General features: G+C 36.8%; 1 protein-coding gene across 3 annotated transcripts in view; it reads right to left on the bottom strand.

Annotated features, from left to right (window-relative positions):
- EML1 (echinoderm microtubule associated protein like 1) overlaps positions 1–19128 on the bottom strand; it is a 54426-nt gene that overhangs the window by 12919 nt on the left and 22379 nt on the right. For all 3 annotated transcript variants that reach the window (XM_010082870.1, XM_010082871.1, XM_010082869.1), the window contains 10 exons: positions 16622–16751; positions 12415–12564; positions 10908–10977; positions 8924–9034; positions 7129–7224; positions 6475–6609; positions 4973–5072; positions 2699–2853; positions 1130–1255; positions 740–871 (listed from right to left, as the gene is read on the bottom strand). In XM_010082870.1, coding sequence (XP_010081172.1) covers positions 740–871; positions 1130–1255; positions 2699–2853; positions 4973–5072; positions 6475–6609; positions 7129–7224; positions 8924–9034; positions 10908–10977; positions 12415–12564; positions 16622–16751 — 1205 coding nt within the window. The remainder of the gene's footprint in view (positions 1–739; positions 872–1129; positions 1256–2698; positions 2854–4972; positions 5073–6474; positions 6610–7128; positions 7225–8923; positions 9035–10907; positions 10978–12414; positions 12565–16621; positions 16752–19128) is intronic.

Here is a 19128-nt window from a genome sequence, read left to right as displayed (position 1 = left end):
GATAAAAGCATCACTGCTGACTCTAGGAGATAAGCCAATGTCTTTTAATGGGTAAATCTTTAGAAAAGTGATCAGGTGTCAAAAAATGTATGCTAAAAAAAAATCAGTTCCTAGTGATGCATGTGGGAATCAAGGTCACACGTTACCACAACGCCATTAGGAGTCTGCAGATGCACAACAGAGTGCCTAAACACAGCACAAAACTGAACCTCCACTAAGTATTCCTTCAGTGCCTAAACACCAAGTTTCATACCAGAGATAGGAAGTGAAATTCTAAAACTTTTGTTTATTTGTGAACAGGATGTATAAAAATAGTAATAAATTACAGAAAATAAATGAAGAAGTCCAAAAATGGCACAAAAAAATTTTTCCTTATGAATTTTGACTATCATGCTCAGGACAGTAGTAGTAGTAGTAATCCTGATCCAAACTACTTCTAAATGATAAATATTTCCTAGCTTCATATTTGTGGTTTTCTTCCTAGTAAAAAAATATAAATGTCAACAGCACTGTACACTTCTCTATGATACAGCACACAGATTCTTATAACCGAGGATTTCAAATTCTTGGTTTTGAGAGTTTTACGGCCATTTTCAGAAAGACATTTTAGGACTCTTTTTTTTTTTTTTTTCCCTCAGGTTAATACTTTAAGATATTTTTAATCAATAATCTTATGAAAAACCCAAATTACTTGAGAGGTTCTTTAACAGGAGTAGACTTGTGTTTAATAAATTTATACCTCTACATTCTTGTTCCAGATAGGACGATGAGTGGTAGCATCCCAGAGGGTAATGTGTTTGTCATGTCCACAAGTGAAGAACTGAGGTTTAGAGGAATGGACTGCAAGTCCCCAAAGCTCATCAGTGTGACCCTACACAAGCAGAAACGTTTCTTGACAAGGACAGTACCATCAAAACTAAACATGTTTAAACAGGATTAAAATGACCAAACCATATATTAAAAAATTACTAAATTTTGGTTTAGATAGATGCAAATTTATAATTTTATTTATTGCCAAAAGTAGTGTAATAACAAATCAAATAGATGTATATTTATGAAACTTAACTTTAAAGGAATACCTTTACTGCTATTACACACTTAGAAATGTACTTGTAAGGCAACAGCTTACCTGCGTAATTGGGAAAAAATCTCCTGATAGCGTGCCCTGTAGGACGAAGTTTCTAGTGGTTCCTATTAACACAACGTCCCCTTTTCCCTCTGCTACTGTTCTTATTGGACCAAACTGCTCTGGAATCTGTGGTCACAACAGACAAACAGATAGGCAAGTCAGACAATTTCATCAAGTGTTGCTATTTTTAAAGACCTATGGCCTAGCAAATGCATTTTAGTAAGTGTTGCACAGAGAAGAAATTAAATAGATGAATACATATGCCTGATTTCAAAAGCTTAACAATTTACATCAGCACAGCAAATGTCTTTATAACACTACAAGAAAAGATCCTTATCTACGGAACACTCTGTTTGTACAGATAAACCAAGCATTTCAACAAACAGAAAAGGTTCCTTCATGCTGTCTTAACTCTATCATAATTTAATTGCAGCTGTGATATCAGACTACGCATTTCTACTCTGAGATAGTGTCAGGCTTTGTATCCCTAGTACCCTCTTGCAATGTACTTTTCTTTAATTGTGGCCTAGATTCTGAAAGACTCTCCAAATATCCAACATAAAGTTCATGGGAATATGTAAAATTTAAAATAACAACGAACACCACTGTATGAACAAATAAGAGAAAAAGAAGGATGCCACGGTTAAAAACAAGCACGTACCTTGTGCTGTGTTAAAAACTGAACTACCAAAACAGACATGCCATTCCAGTTGCATATATATTTGCAACATTTAATAATATGTAGTAGAGTAAAGGTCTCTTTAGCCTGGAAAAGAGGAGACTGAGGGGTGACCTAATTAATGTTTATAAATACGTGAAGGGTGAGTGTCAGGAGGATGGAGCCAGGCTCTTCTCTGTGACATCTAGTGATAGGACAAGGGGCAATGGGTTCAAGCTGGAACATAGGAGGTTCCGCTTGAGTATGAGGAAAAACTTCTTTACAGTGAGGGTGACAGAGCACTGGAACAGGCTGCCCAGAGAGGTTGTGGAGTCTCCTTCTCTGGAGACATTCAAAGCCCGCCTGGATGCGTTCCTGTGTGATCTGATCTAGGTGTCCTGCTCCGGCAGGGGGATTGGACTAGATGATCTTTCGAGGTCCCTTCCAATCTCTAACATTCTGTGATTCTCTTCCTTGGAGTATTATGCTGATTGTTCTCTTTCATTCAGTTTGTAAACAGTCATGTAATTCTGTCCCAAAAAATTCTGCTTTAATCTTTTAGCTTCCCACAAAGCTACTGAATTCACTTTAGCAATTCTTTTAAAAAATACTGTAACACTCTGAAGTAAAAAATTACCTCACATGATTAAACAAAGGAAGAAATAATATGAAAAAGTAAGAAAGTGAAATTTGCTTACCAGTTACCCTAGGTCTTAAAAAGGAAATATTATTTTAATTAATAGGCTATCACAGGAATGACCTGATGACTCAAACGATATTACATTTTATTATTGGCTTGCTTTCTCAAAGAATACACATAAGACAAAAAAAATTATTTAAAAACCTTTGTTCAGAAGACAGCTAAAATTTCATTTTGAGTAGCAGAGCAATTTAAAGATAGGTGATATCACCTCAGTTTTGTGAAGTTTTTGGTAATTTCCATTCCAAGATATCAGCTTTCGGTCTTTCCCACCTCCTGATACTAATGTGCCATCTCGTAGCATACACAGCGCAAATATTCCGCCTTCATGTGCCCCTTGAACTGCATGACTTATTCTGTTGGTACCTGGATACAAGGAGAAAAGACATTACTACTGAAATACTCACTTACTTGCTCCTTTCTCCCCTCTTGTTTTTTTCCTCCATTTATCTACTACCTGTCAAAGATGATATCTAAACAGTGATGGGAATGGAGTGTTGCACCAGAAAGAGACTGAAATAGGAACATCTTAGGAACATATTCACCCCCATCTCAAAAATGAAAAGTACACATATTCACTCAGTCTACTGCAAACACAACATAAAATAGGTTCATTTAAACCTTTCATGAGGGTTCAGAATAAACTGTTTGGCATCACATTTGACCTTCAGTAGCACTACATGCCTTATCAACAAAGAAACCATAACCCGGTCACTTCTTTCCCTCCAAGGATACTCCACAGCCTCCAGACACCTAACTTGCACCAAAATCTGACTAAGCTAGAGGTCTTTGCTCAACTGGCAGAAGATGCCGAATCACTCCCTGCACCTCTTTACTGATGAACTTGGCTTGTTCAAGTGCCTTCTTAGACTCAAAACACCTTCTAACCAACTACATTAGATTAAATATCTCTAAATTGATGGTCCATTACTATGACAAAGTATAAAGAAACGATGGCTAGTGATTCTATTACTGAAAGGTGCACCTTGCACCAAAGCTTGGCTAACTTCATGTTTAGCACAAGTGAGGGGCTGATGCAAGTTAGGAAGAAAGAACTGTTTTTTCCTTTATAAATCCCATTTGTTTCTACCCACATCTATCGATATAATGTGTTAGTTACAAGCGATTTTAATTAAGAGAAGTTTTTGCTCAGGGTACTCTGACCTGGTGGAAGCAGCCCTTGCTTGAACACAGAGCTCTGAGTCAAAAGTAGTAAAGGCATAGAAAGTACACTGTACAAAGACAGAAAAACAAGAACAACATTTTTGTCTGTCCCAAAAGAACCAGCAGAGGTGAGGAGATCTTGCAGCACACAAAGAACTCCCTTTCATTCCTGGCAGAAAGGGCAGAAGGGGCTGCTTGCAGTCAAGGCAGAGATTGGTCTACTGGCATGAAGGCAAATCGGCCCCTGAGCCGTGCCAGAGCTGCCACTATCTCCCCTGTTGGCAGTCCAAAATAACAACCACGAACAAGGAGGAGATGAGACTATGCAATTTTTAAATTCCACTTCAAAGGAAAAATGTTCAAGTGTCTTGCTTTAAGCTGTCATAGGAAAAAGAAAAGAGGAATAGAAAAAGAGCTGAGTTACAAACACCATAACCACCCCTTTTCTCAGCAGCAGTGTACTGGTCAAAAGCACAAGGAGATAACTGGCTGACAGTCCTTCAATGAAAAAAGACTACAAAAACAGCTCAGTAAAGCTCAACTGTGTAAGCAATTCACCATGTTGCTTCCCAGGTCTCATATCCTTCGAGTATCTTGGGAGGAGGCACCGAGTAAATAAGAAGCAGTTATCATCCACATCCCTTCTTTCTTTACTAATAAGGCCTCCTTCAGGGGATTCCCCTTCCTCCTATACATGGCATCTCACACACTAACTAAACGTTTAGGATGTTACTGCTGTTTGCCTTCTGTCAGGCATTGCCTTCTGCTGCCTAAAAAAAAAAAAAGGCCTTTTCTTACTAGAAAATGCTTTCAAGTTTGTCCTATCCATCTGTTCTTTTGAAATAAAGCTGAGGAATTCAATTAGATCTGCATATATTTTAGCTTGACTTACTAGGAAAACAAATAAAGCTATTTATTGTCTTATTAAAAGTGTATGTCAATAGGCATAATTTTTGCAAACACAACAGAGTGGCAGTATAGGAGACTGGAGATCATCAAGTACATTAACAGTGTTTCTTACTGTCACATTGATTAAGGGAAAGAACTTTTCCTGCCATTCCTTATGTCAGTAAAGCCATATGTGCTGGCATAGGTCTATGATCCAACATTCAACCACAGGGAACACATTCTATAGAATTTTGTGCTTTAGCAGTCAGGTATATGTTCTTTGGGTGCTCATAGAGGAGAACATAATCTGCTGGACTGGTCTTGACAAAGAACCTAATACAAACAAAATTTATTAGTCTTAAAATGAAGCTACACGTATGTAGTCAGAGTGCTTTAAATTAAAATTTCACTATTAACTTCAGTCTTGTCTTACCTTTCCCCCAAACCAAAATGTTTCCGCTTGAGTCTCCTGTAATAGTATCACCATTTTCAGAAAAGGTCACACACAGGACAAACTTTGGCTTCTCTTGTTTCTGCATGGTTACGAAAAACATACACTCACAGCAACACACAACCCATTCATTTTAACTGGATGCATTTGAGTAATTTATACAGTTCTATTATTGCTTAAATGTCTGCACAGGAGTTAAACACATTCCTACAGTCTAAACAGTTCATCTGTGCAAGGGCAAAAGATGCGTCAGCTGAGGTTGGTGGCCCAGTTCTGCACCCTTTAATTACAAGCTGCGGATGCAGTGAGGGAGAAAGCCTGGCAACTTTTAACACAAGGCCAGGAATGCTCCGAGATAAACCAAATCCCCCACCTCCCACATAATCCTAAAGGCTTTAAGTATTTAGAAATGGCCAAAGATGCAAAAAAAGCTTTATTACTGTAATTTTTAACTCCAAAGTTTCCAGGAGAAAAATATTACCAGAGACTTTCGCTGTAGTGTAAGAATTAAGAAATCCTCTCTTGAAAGAATAGTAAGGTTCAGTAATGGAAACCTTGCTTTGAGACCCTGCATTTCAGATACTGACGGCAACAGAACAGTGAAACATACAAGGGGACAAAAAAGTTCACTAGCTAGTAGGTTCTAAGGACATTATTTACAATGCTTGTTGACTACCAGTGTAGTCTTGACTAGGGCCACCACACTTTTCCATCTGAAACAACTGTCAAGAACGACAGAGCCGTAACAGAGGGCAGACATCTGCCCAAGTAGCTTAGGAGTTAAAAATGAATTAAAAATAAAATACAACACAATTTAAATCGCAGCATGTCCTCCTGATTTCACACAAAGTATACTAATTGACATTGCAAAATAGTTGTTTTGACTATCTGTGCAAGCCACGGCTCCACAAGCAGTTAACTAAGCCCTGCTGGAGTTATCTGCGGTCACCGCAAACATCCCTCATCTGTGCGTGCAACTGCTGTAGAGCTTAGTCTATATTTAAGAACAAAACCAAAACAAGACCTTCAAATGAAAATTGTATTTACCAAATAGTGGACAGCTCCATCTGTATTTGAATTACTTATGTGTACGTATCTGTATATGGGGTTTTGCAAGTCTTTCCTGTGATGAAATATAAAAACTCCAGCAAAATATTTTTAACCTGAGGTAAGCACAGAGATTGTAAGGTGTTTTTTTTTTTTTTCCTTTGCGGGAGCAGAGAAGTGGAAGGGGCATAACATAAAGAATACAGGAAAAAGAATGCAAGGAACAAAATGGTAATTGCATTTCAAAACTTAATTGTGGAAGTTTTATCCCTGGAAAAGTTCTCTGTGCAATACCATGAATACTACCCGAGTTTCTGCAAAATTTCAAGTTTAATAATGATCCGTTGTTTTGGTTTACTCAACCCTTATTAACCTTTACTTCTGTATGACTGTACCATTATTACAAACATAAAATTCAGGAAAAAAATTTATTTTACCTCAAATAATCCTTGCTTTTTAATAAGGGAATTCCCTTCTAGTGTCCAAAAATAAAGGTGTGATTTTCCACAAGTAACTATTATATTTGTATCAGTAGGGTGAAAATCTGCAGCAAATACAGCTTCATTAGAGCACTTGGAAGGAAAAAAGAAAAACATTGTATCAAAATTTAAAATTCAAAGAAAACAAAACAATATGAAGTGGTTCTCTAGTTATATTAACTCATCAACTCCTGATTTAGGAAAAATTCTGAGATATTCATTTATTAGTTTTAGACTGGAGTACTTTGGTAGAATACTTCAAAATCAAAAGATTTTATGTTTTCATAAGTTAGTATCAAAAGTTATCCTTCAAAACTGTCAGATAATAGGAAATTCTACACAACATATTAGTTTAATATGTTTCTCTTCTGCACATGCTGCTATAATTGCTGCATAGAATTTTCTAATCAATTCTAGAATGACTACAATAGCAAAATTTTTTTAAAAAAATACTATTGGTATAACCTCAACATTCCCTTTTTTTGTGTTCTTTGCCTTTTATAAAATGAAAGTGTTAAAAAGGCACAAGGTGTTAAGTATAGAAAGACATTTTATGACAAGAAATCCAAATCTACATACAAGCAAGTAGTAAAAAATATCTTATTGCAACACCTTGACATCTGCCAGCTTTTCTTCTTTCTGCCAGTCCCACACAGAAAGCACATGGTCGTTTGAGTCATCCACTGAGCACAGGCTACTTCCTCCATTCTGAGGGAAAACATAGAAAATACTAATATAGCCCCTAACCAACATTAGAAATACATAAACACACATTTAGAATAATTAAATACTTCAGTGTAGGTGAAAATATTTATACATATTTACACTTTAACTGTTATACTTTTAGTTATCCCACAGATCTACATGAAATATAATAATTTATAGGACCATTGAAAAATAGGATCAAAAAGAGATCTAGAAGAGGAACTCTTGCGAACTCCAGACAAACAGACTTTGTCAGGAATGAGGCAGGTATCTCTTTCCAAACACTCAGTGATGGAAATTCCCAGGGCAAACTACGCATCATCATCTGTTCTGTTAAGAAAGTTTTTCCTGATGATTATATTGAGTTTCTTTCTTTGCAATTTAAGCCAATTACTTCTTGTCAGATCTGCTATGGAAAGGGGGAACAATTTTACTCTTCATATAGAGATAATGGATCAAAATCAGGGAATGTAATAAGAAATTAGAAAATAATTTATTCCTGACAGGTGCCTTTTTTCAGAGGTGTATCTTACTGATCCTAATTCCTTCAGTCTTTCTTCATGCACAACATTAGTTAGACGTTCTCCACTCGGTACCCATTCTTCTGAAGTATGAATCTAAAGACTGGACGAGGAACTCCAAACAAGACTCTACCTGAACTGAGGGGAGGTGATCAACATTGGTCTCACTAGTGATGGCAACTGCTGTACAATCTTCAGATCTTTTTCCAAATAGCAGCTAGCTGGAAGGTACCCTCTGGACCATTTTTGGACAATCAGTCCTTCTGCCACCCATAGCAAGGCTGCTTGTTGCTGCCTCTTGAGCTGAGCCAATGCAAAAATTTGGGCTACCACATAGTGAGCCTGCTTGGGGAATGGAACAATTTTTTGGAGGAAAAAAAAGACCCATAAGGATGCATGGTTGTTTTCCTGATGCATCAGGCCCCTAATACACATCTCAGACACAGCTACAAAAATAAGTGCCAACGCAACCCAAGAGGTCGGACAGAGACAGGACTGAGCAGCCTGAAGAGAGGGCTGTCTAAAAGGAGATGAGCAGTACTGCTACGGGATGGCAAGCGATGCTCAAAACAAGGCTAATCTCTGTGAATTCAGAGCATAAAGCAAATGCACTGAACACTCGCTTTCTCATGGCATCTACCAGGAGGGATCTTGTTATTAGGTACCTATTTCTTCCTCCAGGGAGATATTTACAGAGTATTTGCTTACTATTCCTTTTTATTTATCCTTCAAAGCTGATCTTTCACCTTTGTATTCTTAACCAGCTCTCCCAACTCACTCTTCTCTTTTCTACTTTCTATAAAATATTGTCACCAATAGATTTCAAATACTTGTGGAAATTTCCACTGAATTACCTGAAGAGGGCCTACAGGAGAGATGGGGAGGCACTCCTGAGAAGGGAGTGCAGTGACAGGATGAGGGGTAACAGTTTGAAGCCAAAAGAGGGTAGTTTAGATTAGATATTAGGAAGAAATGTTTTACAGTGAGGGTGGTGAGGCACTGGAACAGGTTTCCCGGAGAAGCTGTGGATGCCCCATCCCTGGAGGTGTTCAAGGCCAGGCTGGATGAGGCTTTGAGCAACCTGGGCTAGTGGAGGGTGTCCCTGCCCATGGACAATCTTTCAGGTCTCTTCCAACCCAAAATGTTCTATGATTCTGTGGCTACTCATTTACTTTACTTACAGATTTAGAAAAAGCAATGCAAGTGACAGCTCGGTCAAAAAACCCCATTCCGATGACATGAAGCGTGTTCAGAGTTACAGAATCCCAGACACGCACGTGTGGTGGCAATTGCTGTAAAATAGACACAGAAATAATAGGTGAAGCGATGCTGGCAAAAAACCATCAGGATTTAAAATGTTAGAATGCACTGAAAAAAATTTAATACAATTTAAGGTATGAAAATAGCGGAACTTCTCTAGAGTCACCCATGTAAGCACAATATGCTAAAAATCATTTGCTGATTACTATGTCTAGAACCAATATCTAGGACTCACTATCCATAGTGTACAGCATGTCAGGTCTCACTGATCTCTTTAGTTCACTGAAGTTAATGCGCGCAGAGCCACCCTTCACTAAGCAAAAATTGGTGATGAATTTGCTACATGGGACCTACCGGTAGGTCCAAGATCATCAGTTTAAACTGCAGCAACTGGGATAATTCTGGTCAATATCAAACAATATGTGTAAAATAATTTCTAAATCAAGAATTTCTAAAATGTAATTAATTTTAAAGTCATAAAAATGGCCATAGAATGGAATTGTACAACTGTAATCAGAACAAACTTTCTTTTTGTACCTAAAATCCAAGGTATACATAATGGCCCAAGATGAATTCCCTATGAAACCAGGTGGTTCCCCCTCCCTCCCCTCTGTGACTTCTGCACCACACAAAGTCCCACGCAGGCTCAACCTCGTGGAGACAGAAATGCTTATGAAATCCACTAGAGGGCAACCCCAGGAAGTACTTGTGATGAAGTTTTCTTTTAGAAACAGTTAGGACCTTAACACAGTATCATCAACCTTTGCAGGAAAACAAAAAGGGCCATTTTTATTTCCTTTTTTTCGTTGCCCTTTCAAATAAAGTGAATATGTTTTATTACAATATGAGAAAAAAAAAAGCCACAGCCATCAGTCTTTCTTGCTAATAAGCAGTGAAATTGCCCTTAAAAAGAAATAAATTAATAAAATAAGGCCACTTCAGTATCTCAGTTATATACATAGCTTCTATATAAGCTTACCTATATACCATTTTCCCCTCAAGCATAGACATCAGACCTTCAGACACAATTTCAGAAATACAATGCTAAGGAATTGTATTTATTGAGTTAAAAAAATAAATACCAGAGATTTCTCCAACACACAATAAAAATTAATAGTTTATGTTACCTAACTAAGTTATCTTTACATAAACCTGATATTGCATAACTAGGATTTTGTTTTCCTCATTTACTTAAAGCAGTTAGCATATTGATAACCTGGTTTTATCCTAAGATTCTCTTTTCACAACTACAAAAAATTTTGCAATAGTTTGTCTGTGACATCAGTTTCATACTCTGCTGAGTGACTTTTTCCTCATGCCTTTCCTGCCTCTGTTTGCACCCATTCTTTCTCACTTGTCTTAGCTCTTTGGAGAAATGCTCACCTTACTCTGTTCAAATAAACTCCTAGCCTACAGCTAAGCTTTACGATAATACCGTTAATCAGAAAGAGAAAAATATTCTTGCCTAGATGATGGCAAGAGCAAGAATTTATTTTTTCAGCAAACAACCCAAAGCCATTCTTATTTGTCCTTTGGTTTTGGTAGCTGTGGTCAGAATTGAAGTTGTATAGTGTACAATTTAATCTCCACTGCTTCTCCTTTTCCCCATATCCACCTGCCCACTCAGGTCTCCTCTGTAGCCTCATCTTTGCCCATTTCTTTTGGAAACCAGATCCCAATTTACCTTTAGTCTGTGTAAGTAATGGAACCAGAAACCACTGATGGACCCTGATAACAGAACTGGGTAGATTTGACAGTGTGTAACAGGCACTCTAAAATCAAGTTTTGCTTGCATTCACCTAAGACCAGTTAAACTACAACACGAAAAGAAGATAGCACGTATCTTCTTGATAGCATATTCTTGTGCAATACAAGCAATTATACGTTGACAAAGCAGTCACTCACTTTTCCATCCTTGGATGTCCCTGCAACTTGACCTGTTGCTATAGTGATCCTATCAGGATGGACAGCCAGGCTAAAGAAAAGAGAGAGAGGCCAAACTTAAAGCCATGTATTACCTATCTCATCAACCTTTTACTTAGGCCTGTAATGCATAGGTTTATTTTAGTCATATAAGACACATAGCATACAAGTAAACATTTTAAAAACAGAAAAACAGAACCCACAAAATAATCTTCATGCTCTTTTATTGAAAAAAAAAGTTCCCTTGTGAACAAGGCAGTAACTTGGTTAAGCCCTAATACTTCAAAGCATGTATCAAACAAACCTCAGCCTAAATTATGTTGGGATTCATCTCACACAGATTTAAAGTGATTGCAGCGTATAACAAGTTTACAGTTTGTGCTAGTTATCTAACTTCAGATATCTCTAACGAGACATGCTGGAGACCTGGACAGTACATTCAGTGCTGTCGGGCAACAATCCTCCAGAGCAAACATGCGTACCCACTCCAACGCTGCTCTTCAGATTATATCGACCAGGTATTCAGCAACTTATAAGAAGATACCAACTTCTCTCTAGTATTTTTCAAAAGGAGACAAAAGTTCTTTATAGTAAGAACCAGGATGCAGAAATTAGGAATTTTGATTCTAAAATTAAAACAGAGATTTTAAAAACTGATCAATGGTAACTAAGGTCACTAAGGAAAAAACAACCTAAGAGTTGTATTAAAGCCTGGAGTACAGTCTCTTTTTGCCCCAAATCCTCTCTTAATTCTTTTTTCACTGCAGCTGCTTTTCATACAGTTCTACAGGCCAAGTGCCCTGCAAAATGAACTTTGGCAATAATTCATTCAGCTTTATAATGGGGAAAGGTATCCTCTTTCCAATAAACCTGAAAGCATTCAAATATCTAAAGAGTCAGAAAATTTGAAAGAAAGAAATGAGATTAAACAGGTTTGAGTTAAAAATCTCCTTGTAAAACAACTAGATTATACAAATAATTTGATTTTATGAAACATGCTCACAATGCAACCAGATTTCATTATGAGGTCTATTTGTGACGTTGAAGGACAACAGGTGTTTCATAATGCTTAATCTAAAGAAGAGATGTCAAACCCATTTCATACATTAGGGCCCATCAGATAATCCAGGTGCTCTTTTTCAGCTACACTCAGCAAGCAGACAGATACCGTTAAGATAAACCATATGTTTATTTAGATTTCAGTTTAACAATATTGGTATTTCCTGATACCTAGTCTCCTCTAAGCTCGAGCACAGTTAAATCACTTTGAAGCCCAAGCTGGCATGCCTGCAGGACTACATGTGCACATGTACCATGACTACAGCCAGACCTTTACTGGATTGTGCAGATGCGCTCTCAGGCGTAAGGACCCAAACCTATGCAAGACTTAGAAGTTAAACCAGATTTTCAGAACTATATTAAAAGAACAAAACATTACCTCCCAAATGCTGTTTTCTGAAGACAAAAGAATGGTTACTAGGTGACTTACCACTTCACATCATCATTATGACCAGTGTAATGTCTCTGAAGCTGCTCTTCAACATTGAACAACACAACTACAGATGCGATGAAATACACAGTTTCGCCCGTTGGAAGAAGATAGAGATTACTGCGACAGTCCCGACCCCTATATCCATAGCTAGCATGTTGGTCAAGCTGCAATAACATTATCTACCAATGAAGAATGTTAAAAATAAGGAAAACCAAAATGCATTCTCTGCCTGTGTATTTCCTGAAGTCAGCACCTCTTGCTTGAACACAGCTTTATCACTTGGCAGCCTTCAGAACTCCCTCCCTTACTACACATCCTACAGAAAATACATGGTAAACAAGACAGGATTTTGTGTCATACTATTCCTTTAGTATCCTCTGGAATTTGCTAAATGCCAGACTAAGGCAATATTAATTTTGTCCCAAGTGTATTCCCTATTTACACTGGTTGACTAATTAAAACTAAGATTTAGGCTTGATGAAAACACTAATAAGTCATTCAGTACATCACCCTGCATTACATTAGGACTGACTGCATTATCCTTTGTGCAGGTTGATTGATTTCATTATTCTGGGCATTACCAGCCAGATGGATAGGAAACTATAAAAGGGTTACATCATCCATTCCAATTTATTTTTGTAGTATTCAAAAGGAAGTGGCCCAGATTCTGATGCTAGTCATATCAACACTAATCTAAAATTAATCCAATGAAATAACTGGAATTAATCCAGAAATAATCTCATTTAGAGTGAATGTTAATTCAGCCAAATTATGCAATTTTATTCTTCTGAAGAGTCATTAGGGACTACAACTATTTTGGCTTTCCTTTTTTTATAGGAACAGAGAGAAACAGCATTAGCAGAATCCTGGCAAAACAGAAGTGCATTCTAATTTGGCCAATATGGAGAAACTGGATGCGATAAATACATGAAGAGGTACTGAAACCCCAATTATATGATATTAAGAAGATACTTGTGCACTATTCTCTATGGTCAATGATAACCCACTGAAACTAAAAAAACTCACGTTAACATTATCTAAGTAAGGATGATGGTTCCTAAAATAGGAATTTCAATAGATTTTCTAGTTAGTGCAATAGAAGTAGTGCTGCATACCCATCAAAATGTGCATTCAAAAATACAGCTTTTGGACTCCCAAGATGAAATATTTCAGCCAAAATTCCTTCAAGTTTGAGATATTAAAATCTGAAGTCATATACATATCCAATATCTGCAAATTACAAAGCATTTACTATGAATTTTTAATCTGTCTGTGAAGGTTATTTACTACTCTAGATGGCAGGACAATGCTGTATTTGTTTAAATTTCTTTTTTTCTCTAAAGCCAGATACCATTACCAACTGAAGTCAATGTAAAATTTCCCTAGTTGAACAATACATAATCAAGTTGATAATGAACTAGCAGTTGAAACTTAGCCTAAGGAATTAAACTTCTAAGAAAAGTGAAGTAAAACCATTATACAGCCATTCATAGGGAACAAATGTCTGTGCAGAAAAATAGCTATTAAAAGGGAAACATTACATTCCTTGGGGAAATCTTCTTTCTTCACAACTCTTCCTGTAGGGAACAATGCTGCATTCAACACTTCGCATAACTGCTGTTGTCAAACTCTCAGTTTCTTTCTATCAACCTTTTTTCTCAGATGTAAACTCCTGGGGTTGATCTCTCTGTCTCCTCACTGTTTCCCACACTTGGATTTGGTGGCTTCAACTTTGATTTGGTAAGTTGGCACTTCAGGGAACGTTATCTTGACCTTTTTCTTTTCAATTGTCCTGCAGCTTTTGTTTCAAACCTCCTGCTTGCCAAGAGAGCTGGTCTCAAACGGATCCGTGCAGACCACTGCTCCCACCCCGATGTCCCCAGTGCTGATTTCCTGCTCAGATTCTACCACCTATGCTCCAGTCCTCGCTCACCCTTCATCACTCAGCATTTCTGTTTCTTCATGTCTGAATGTATCTGATGTGCCCTGAACCTTTTTTGGCTTACCCAGATACCTGCTAAGATCACTGCAAAGGCCCCTTTAGGTCTCAGGTATGCCCTGAGATCTACACACATTAGATTTTCTTCTTTCTCATCATGGTCTGCTTTGCCTGTCTCACCTCCAATAGCTTGTTTCTCTCTCCCCATTCTTACATGGGGCATTTCTGGCTGTAATCCGACAGCCATATCTGTCCACTACAAAGATGTTTTCTCCTCCTCCAGTTCTATTACCCCCAAGCAAACAGCTCAGCTTCTCCAGCTTAACTGGAATGAATGTCTGCAATACCATATCGGTTGGCTTTCTGCTGTCTTTGTCTCTCTCCTAAGCTGTTTTACACTCCTGCCCCTAGCTTTTCTTCTCATCACTATAGTGTATAAATTGGGCATTATCTTCAATCTCTCTGGTTTGGGTCACATCCCCCCTCCTCACCAAAATAAGTCTTTTATATACCTAGTCCTTGGTGTAACTTTTAAGTATGGATATTAAAATCTGAAAAAAAATTAGCATAATATTTTTGGAAAAAACTATGCTTCCTCCTCAGTAACCACTCTGAGTTAGTTGAAGCATTTTATTAATTCACACCTTTTCTATTCATCGACAACCTTTACATAAAGGATTCTGCTGGATATAGAGACACACACCTGGAAGGACATATGAATATTGAAACTAAAAATAATACTCCATCTGGCAAATATTCAGGCATTTAAGTAAGCTTAAGGGAGAAACTAACGAGACTGAATTGATAATACTTGATAATTATCACTTCTTACAATAGGCTGAAATATTAACTTCAGCTTCCATCTCCACACTGCTAATGACAATCTGTCTTGTTTTGTGGTCGAGGTTTCTTTGTTGTTTCAGCAATCATCCTAACACTTTCTCACATATTATCCTTAGGCATCCTAAGCAAGGGGAACCTTACAAGTGTAAAAAGACACCATTCAATTCTGTTGTGATATATGGTGAGAGGCTGTAAATCAATTATAGACGGTAAAATGCTGCAAGTAGTATTTATCACTCTAATCTCAGCCGTTTTATTAATTTTGTGGATTTTTTGGTTTTTTAACTCATCTTCATTTATTTCTGTATGCATTATTTATGCAGTTCCAGCAGAGTCGGGTAGAACCTACAGGATCAGCTGCACTAGGAATACTAAGAATGGTTACTAAATCTGTCATTAATCTCTTGTGAATACAACGGGACTTTTGGAAACTCTGTGTGCATTCTGAAACCACATGCAGTTCTATTTATACAACTTTCAAAAAGACTATTTGCAGCCTGTCTTCTTTTTTATGAAGACAAAGCAACTTCCTATTTGCACTGTTTGGGACAAAAAAAAAAAAAAAGTATTTTTCTTAAAATAGAAAACATTATGAAGACTTCATCTCTCTAAAGATAGTGGATATTACAAACAGACTCAAATCTTGTTGTGTTTATATTTTATCTTGAATGATCTATTACATATACTAAGATTATACAAAAATGAAATGACATTTCTTTTTTCAATAAAGAATGTATTTTCTCATTATATTTAAAAGTGAAATGTGAAAATTTCTGCATGTAATGAAACACTGATTTCTTTCAGGTTGGAATTCTGTAATTATGCCCACTCATAGAAGTCAGTGGAAAATTCTGGTTGTTTGGTATTTATAGTGCTTGAACAAAGTTAAAAATCTAAATTCAAACATTATTTTATATACAATAACTTATTAATTTTATTGCTAAGCACCTATTAGTTGCAAAGTGCTATTCAATTCAGGGCTTATTCAAGTACTGAAGCTGACGACAGCATCCTCTGAAGGACAATGGTGCACATTTTATAAAACATAGTTTAAAACGATAAATTACGGCTGAGAGCAAAAAAACCTGAGCTTGTTTTATTCACACTATAATTAAAAATCACAGCTCACGACATTCTTGCAATATGCCTAGTTTAATCTTTAGCTAATTAGTGTACTTCAGCCCTAACCTTCAGGCAACATTTAAGCAAAATCTTTCTTAAGCTGCCACTCTGTACTTCACAAGGTGTAGAAGAGCAGCCTCGAGAAATTAACATCTATTTCAGTGGAATGCCGTTTCACTAATGAAACAAACCCTGTTAATAAAGATCTTAATTTTGCTATCTTTCAACTCAAAAAATTATTTAAAACAAATAATTAAGAACTGATAGATTTCCAGTAGTCCTCTAGCACAGAAAGGATACACCCATTCCAGTTTAAGCCTCTTGGCTGGTAGTTCTACTTTTGCTTCCAAATTGTAAGATTCCACTTGTTCTTTGGGCATGTACATGGTAACAGGACGTCCACGAAGAAACATTTTTACGTATCCTTCCTCTACAAAAGGTCAGAAATGTTTAGTGTTACACAAAAAACCCATCAGTGGAGAACTCCAGTGCTCCTCCATCCCTTCCCACTTAACAGTTTGGTGCGTTATAATTAAAGAATGACATGCAATCTCAAACATAGAAATTAAGCAGGGTGGTTTTTTTTCCTAAATCATAATCACCAGGCAGAATTTTTTTTAACCATACAAAGTCCCTTTTTCCTCTAAATATTTTGAGCAGCAGTATTAGAACTAAACAATGTCATGAAGATCTACAAAGTTGAAACAACTGAAATAAAAACTTTTTTGGTGAAAAATAATGTTACAGTATTATGGGTTTTTTATATTAAAAATGAAGGGGAAAACATCAAAGATTACAATTAACGCAGAAATGCCACTTAAAACAATTTTATTTTTTAATCAATATTTACAGTGGAGCATCAGCATCTAAAGTATTTTCCAACACTCAGTTGCATTCTTTGCATCTCAGTGTAAAGATATGCTTTACACTTGATACAGTGTTAAGAGATACATTCGAAATAAGGAACACAAACAATTAGTAAAAGGAATCATGCTGATGTACATGCAGAAAAGATATGTGCTTTAAGAAACACTAAACATTGAAAAAAGAATGACAACATTGACAGCACATTAAAAGAACGGAAAATGACATACAGGAGAGAAGCTACAAAAACTGAATTGGATGACAGACGTAAACATTTCTAGAAGAAAATACTAATAGTAATGTGTTGAACTGGTAAGAAATATTTTTGGGGGAGAGAAGCAAGGATTAATAACAGATCTGGAAGTACTGACTTGGGGACTTCATGGGGCTTATAAAACTAGGAGATCTGGGAAATGCCATGAAGGTCTGACTAGGACTTTTGGGAACTGGCAAGGCCAAAGTGGGTGTCTTGTGAACTTCTGGTGAAGTTTGTCCAGATTCAGAACGTGCTGGCTCTTGCTGCTCCATCGGCAGATCAAGGGGTTCAGCCTTGTTCTCATGCGAATCAAGCAGTTTTGGAGTCAGTGACATCTGTAGAGTTACTAGACAGAATAATTGTGGGCACAGAGGAAATGGAAGGGCAGAAGTAACAAAATCATGTAAATGAAAAAAATTATACAATTTAGGACTGTTAAAATTATGCTAAGAATTGTTAAGTAGCATTACAACTATACCTTTATTTTTTTAATTTGAGAAATAAGGCTTTATTTTAACTGGAAATATGCATATGCTACAAATCCTGACCAAATGAATAAAATTATCAGTTGAACAAATAAACATCATAGCTATGCTGTATTACCTAAATATATGTGTACTTTGCCTTTAGACTAATTGATCTGGGGAAGAGATCTACCTGATCTGTCACAGGGAAGTTACACCTAGGGCTCCCTAAAATCCCTCCATTTACAGAATTCATACATGCAATGAAAACAACAGAAAACTGAATGATAAAAAGAAACAATAATAATGGTGAAATAATGGTGACAGACAGTTGGAGCTTAAGATGCCTGTTAAAATGCTAGAATACTGGAACTGTTTTTTCAAAATCTACTCCAATAGATCTGTATTGGAAAATAAACTATAGAGGGCAGAGCATTAAATAGCAGAGCATTACAGCACTACTTGTATGCGCATGCAGCATCTATTTAATAAGCTTGAAACACATGCCAATACTACTGATACTGGTGCACTGGAAACCAATGGATTTTCAACAGTGACAACCCTTGACTGAGTTTATCATAGGCTGGGAGTAAATGAAAGTTTAATGGCTTTGAGCAACCTGGTCACCTGAAACTGCTTTTCTCACCTGAAACTCATGGGACTCATAAAACTTGCATTTAGCCATCTACAGGGAAAGTATTTGACCTAGTCACTCAAAACTCCTTCTCAGAGCAAATAGGGAGAAAGAGGTACTTTTGGACAAATTAAGCACGTTAAGGCAGATGTCCAAAAGCAAGTATAGTAAATTGTACCAAGTACATTACACCAAGTATATAAATTATACCTTCAGAATGCCTTCCCTCTCTCCCTCCTATAAAGAGGAACTGAGGATGACTAGGTCAGGCACAGAAATCCATAGCATGTATCTGCTTCTAACTTTTGCTAATATTAATTCCATCTGTAGTGATTTTACTTAGTAATACAAACATTTTACCTACATAACCAACTTATATCCCTTTCCTCATATTTTTCATAACTAAGTTTTTAAGACAGCAAAGTTCTAAATGTGAAGATACAGATGTAAAGACAGACAATCATCAAACTACAAAGACAGACCAGTGATGAAAGGTTTAGACAAATGTATCTTTTACATCTGCAATTTTGTAAATTTGAAATTGTTGTTGAAAATAACTGTAAAAATTAACAGTTACCGAACTGAAATA

The sequence above is a fragment of the Pterocles gutturalis genome, unplaced genomic scaffold, assembly GCF_000699245.1.
Source record: "Pterocles gutturalis isolate BGI_N339 unplaced genomic scaffold, ASM69924v1 scaffold8200, whole genome shotgun sequence".
NCBI classification, from domain to species: Eukaryota; Metazoa; Chordata; class Aves; order Pterocliformes; family Pteroclidae; genus Pterocles; species Pterocles gutturalis.
The sequence above is the reverse complement of the archived record's forward strand: the minus strand, read 5'-3'. Positions and strand labels throughout refer to the sequence as shown.